This window comes from Rhagoletis zephyria, unplaced genomic scaffold (genome assembly GCF_001687245.7).
Source record: "Rhagoletis zephyria isolate East Lansing unplaced genomic scaffold, Rhagoletis_zephyria_1.1 Rzeph_scaffold_32344, whole genome shotgun sequence".
NCBI lineage: Eukaryota > Metazoa > Arthropoda > Insecta > Diptera > Tephritidae > Rhagoletis > Rhagoletis zephyria.
This window is the reverse complement of record NW_016189399.1, coordinates 175-3,948: the sequence shown is the minus strand read 5'-3', so window position 1 is coordinate 3,948 and position 3,774 is coordinate 175. Positions and strand designations below refer to the sequence as shown.

The following is a 3,774-nucleotide window of genomic DNA, read 5'->3' as shown; positions in this document are numbered from 1 at the left end:
TCGCCTGGATCGACCCGGCCACCACGCAGCAGTATCGCCAGCAGTTGAACATTGCCACGAGGAGTTTTAAGGTGGAGGGAGGCGGTGGGCTGGTGTTTGATGCGAAGAACTCGGAAACGCCTTATTCAAGTTCTTTGCTCGATTCAGTGGCCATTTCTCGCGTGACGACCATCACCGTCGAGGGCTTTAATATGCTGAGGTAGGTGTTTTTTAAAATAAAAATAAAAACTTATTAAAAACTTTTTTCCCTTTTTTAGAAAAACAACTCAGCAGTGTTCTGAACCGTTGGCGTTGACGCTGGCGCTCAGCCCCGAGGAGGAGATCATGCGCTACTGCAGCCTCTGGCTGTGGGACTACCTGCGTCGGGTGGTGGCCGCCGGCAGCGGCATTCAAGGTTTCATTGTCCCGCTCAGCGGCGGCCTCGACTCTGCCTCCGTCGCCTGTATTGTCTTCTGTCTGGCGAAGCTCCTCCATGAGGCCGTTTATGGGAGAGGGGACAAGGCGGTGGCAAAGCAGTTGAAGCCCATTTTCGACTCGGAGGCGCACCCTGGGGCGACGCCCAACGACATTTGCGGACGCCTCCTCCGTTGCGTCTACCTCCAAAGTGCCTACAGCGGCGCGGACAGCCTCGATCGAGCAAGGTCGCTGGCCGCGCTGATTGGCGCCCAGTTTGAGTGCTACAACTTTGCCCACCTCTACGAGACGATCGTGAAGACGGCGCCAAGAGGTGTGAAGCCTATCGAAGCTGATAAGGGCGGCGTGACGCTGCAGCAGCAGAATGTTCAGGTGAGCTTTTTTGGAAGGTGTTTTTTGGGTGAATTGAAAAGTTGACTGTTTTTGCCTTTCTCCAGGCTCGCCTTCGCATGGTCCTCACCTACTACATGAGCGAGTGCAATCGGCTGGTGCTGGCGACGGGCAACGTCGATGAGGCCCTCGTCGGCTACCTCACCAAGTACGACTGCTCCTCTGCGGACCTAAACCCAATTGGCTCGATCAGCAAGACCGATCTGCGACGGTTTGTCGCATTCTCCGCCGGAATCATTGGTCCAAAGGCTTTGGAGGATGGTAATCCACTGCAACGCATTCTCGACGCGACGCCCAGCGCCGAACTGACCGGAGAGGAGCAGGCCGACGAGGAGGATCTGGGACTTAGCTATGAGGAGCTGAGCCTCTTTGGGCGCCTCCGGCGAGGGCAGTTTGGCACCTACGGCCCCTATGGCATGTTTGCGAAGCTCTGGGAGGACCGACGGGCGGAGTATNCAACCGCCACAAGCAGACCATTCTGACGCCGGCGCTGCACACGGAGACCTACTCGCCGGACGACAACCGCTTCGACCACCGCCAGTTTCTCTTCAACACGCGCTGGCCGTGGCAGTTCGGGCAGATTGACCGCCTGGTGCAGGCCATTGCTGAGGGAAAGGAGGAGTAGGAGGAGATGATGACTGTGTTCAACTGTGTTTTAAAGATTTCCCTACTAGATTTAAAAAAAGATCACTGTCCACTACAACCGAATTGCAAAAAAAACTGATAAATACTGACACGCTGATTTCGATTTCGAAATGGATTTNGAAGGAGGAGTAGGAGGAGATGATGACTGTGTTCAACTGTGTTTTTAAGATTTCCCTACTCGGATTTGAAAGATCACTGTTCACTACAACTGCAAAAAACTGATAAATGCCGAAACGCTGGTTTCGATTTTAAAATGGGTTTCGCGCACGATTACGTAGTCTAGGAATGGAGCTCTGCATTTTTTGNTTCGCGCACGATTACGTAGTCTAGGAATGGAGCTCTGCATTTTTTGTTTTTAGGGGAAAAAGGTAAACAAAAGAATAACGGTGTTTTTTTGGTAATTGCCAATTTCCTTCCCATTTTCTCCCCTTCTTGGTCGTCGTTGTCATCTCCGGTGGAGTTTTAATTTCCGCTGGTCGGTCATCAGGCTAACCGGGTAATTAATTAGTTTTCCCCTCAATTAATCTTTGTTAACATAGTGGGGGATTAATGACTGTACTTTTTGTTCTTTCTTTTTAGCAGCGTTTTCACACCAAGGACGAACTTTTGTTCTCTGGTTCGGATGCGTCTCTTCTGTCTCCTTCGAAAGCTTATCATCGAGGCAGAGTGCGACTGACGACGACGACGACAACTTGATGTGGTGATTTGAGACGTGCCCAGAGCACAGTCAGCCAGGCTTGGTGATACCAGAGCAGGACTGGTTGGCAGTGATTACAGCACATCATCATCATCATTATCCTCACCGCACAGCATTCTTCCCATCAGCAGCAGCATTGGGCATAATTGGTACATGATATCGTACAGAGCCATTGAAAGCAAGTTAGCGATCAGCCGGCACCAAAACCAACGACAGTATCGACTATAAAAAGCCGGCCGATTGACGGGTGCAAAACATTTCATCCAACTTCAGACCAGTTCTCTTTCTTTTCATCGTTTGTAACAAAAAGTTCAAGTTGACAATGGCCAACAAAAACAGCGAAGACTACAGCGTGCTTCGGTGGGGCGTCGCTGGGGCGGGCAAAATTAGCACCGACTTTGTCTGCGCCGTCAATGCGGACTCGCCTGACAAGCACAAGGTAAGAAAAACAGTTTCTGTTTCTAAAACGAATTTCTAACCCTGATATTCAAACCCTTCTTTGTTCAGTTTGTCGCCGTCGCCTCTCGCTCTCTGGAGACGGCCAGCAACTTTGCTTTTGCGCGGAAGATTCCCACCGCCTACGGCAGCTATCAGGAGCTGGCACAGGACACCAACGTGCAGATCGTCTACATTGGAAACCTCAACCCGGACCACTTCGAAACGGCGAAGCTCTTTCTGGAGCACGGCAAGCACGTACTGTTGGAGAAGCCGCTGACGATGAATGCGAAGCGTAAGATGACTACCAATAAACCGAACCTAAAAAACTGATCATTTTATTTACAAACACAGAAACGGCGGCCATCACCGAACTAGCCAGAGAAAAGAACCTTCTTCTAATGGAGGCTCTCTGGTCGCGCTTCTTGCCCGCCTACGTCTTTCTCGCCGAGCAGCTGAAGGCAAAAACGATCGGCGAGATCTACTCCGTGGAGGCGAGCTTCGGCTTCGCCAACCTCGATGCGGTGGCCCGCGTCTCTGAGAAGAAGCTCGGCGGCGGGACCATTCTCGACTTGGGCGTCTACACGCTGAACCTCATTCAGATGGCCTTCGGCAATGAGCAGCCGGAGAAGGTGGCCGCCGTGGGCGCGCTAAACTCTAGCGGCGTCGACGCCAGCGTCGCCGCGGCCCTTTCCTACACCGGCGGCCGCTCCGCAGTGATGCGCACCCATTCGGTGGTGGAGATGCCCAACACTGCGACGCTCATCGGCACGAAGGGCACCATCAGGCTGGAGAAGTACTTTCACTGCGCCCAGAAGGTGCTTCTAAACGGTCAGGAGCACGCCTTTCCCTACCCGGCCAACACCCCGGAGATGAACTTTCCCGACGGCCGAGGGCTGCGCTTTGAGGCGGACCACGTGCGGGAGCTGCTGGTGGCGGGGAAGCGGGAGTCACCGGTCATGCCCCACCGGGACTCGCTGACGCTGGCCCGTATCAGCGATGAGATCAGGCGGCAGATTGGGGTCGTCTTTCCCGCTGATCAGCAGTAGGAGATTTTAGAAGAAGAAGAAGAAGACACACCCAATCTCAATGCTAAAATGTGTGTGCTTGAGCAGAATGTTCTGATTCGAGATAAAGGCTGAATGAATGACTGACTGGCAGGAGGAAAAGAGAATGAAATTGAGAGTACAAAA

General features: G+C 52.7%; 2 protein-coding genes across 2 annotated transcripts; both read left to right on the top strand.

The window, feature by feature from the left end:
* The first annotated feature begins 191 nt into the window (after window positions 1-191).
* Window positions 192-1,286, top strand: LOC108353933 (glutamine-dependent NAD(+) synthetase-like). Its single transcript, XM_017605125.1, has 3 exons — window positions 192-199; window positions 258-786; window positions 852-1,286. Exons 1-3 carry the CDS (start codon window positions 192-194, stop codon window positions 1,284-1,286), a joined length of 972 nt encoding a protein of 323 aa, XP_017460614.1.
* A 1,182-nt stretch (window positions 1,287-2,468) lies between these two features.
* On the top strand, window positions 2,469-3,399 carry LOC108353932 (trans-1,2-dihydrobenzene-1,2-diol dehydrogenase-like; the record flags this gene model as incomplete). The annotated part of the gene is made up of 3 exons (XM_017605124.1): window positions 2,469-2,585; window positions 2,654-2,876; window positions 2,936-3,399. Coding segments are annotated over exons 1-3 (804 nt in total), but the record flags the coding sequence as incomplete, so codon positions are not given.
* Between the last annotated feature and the right edge of the window lie 375 nt (window positions 3,400-3,774).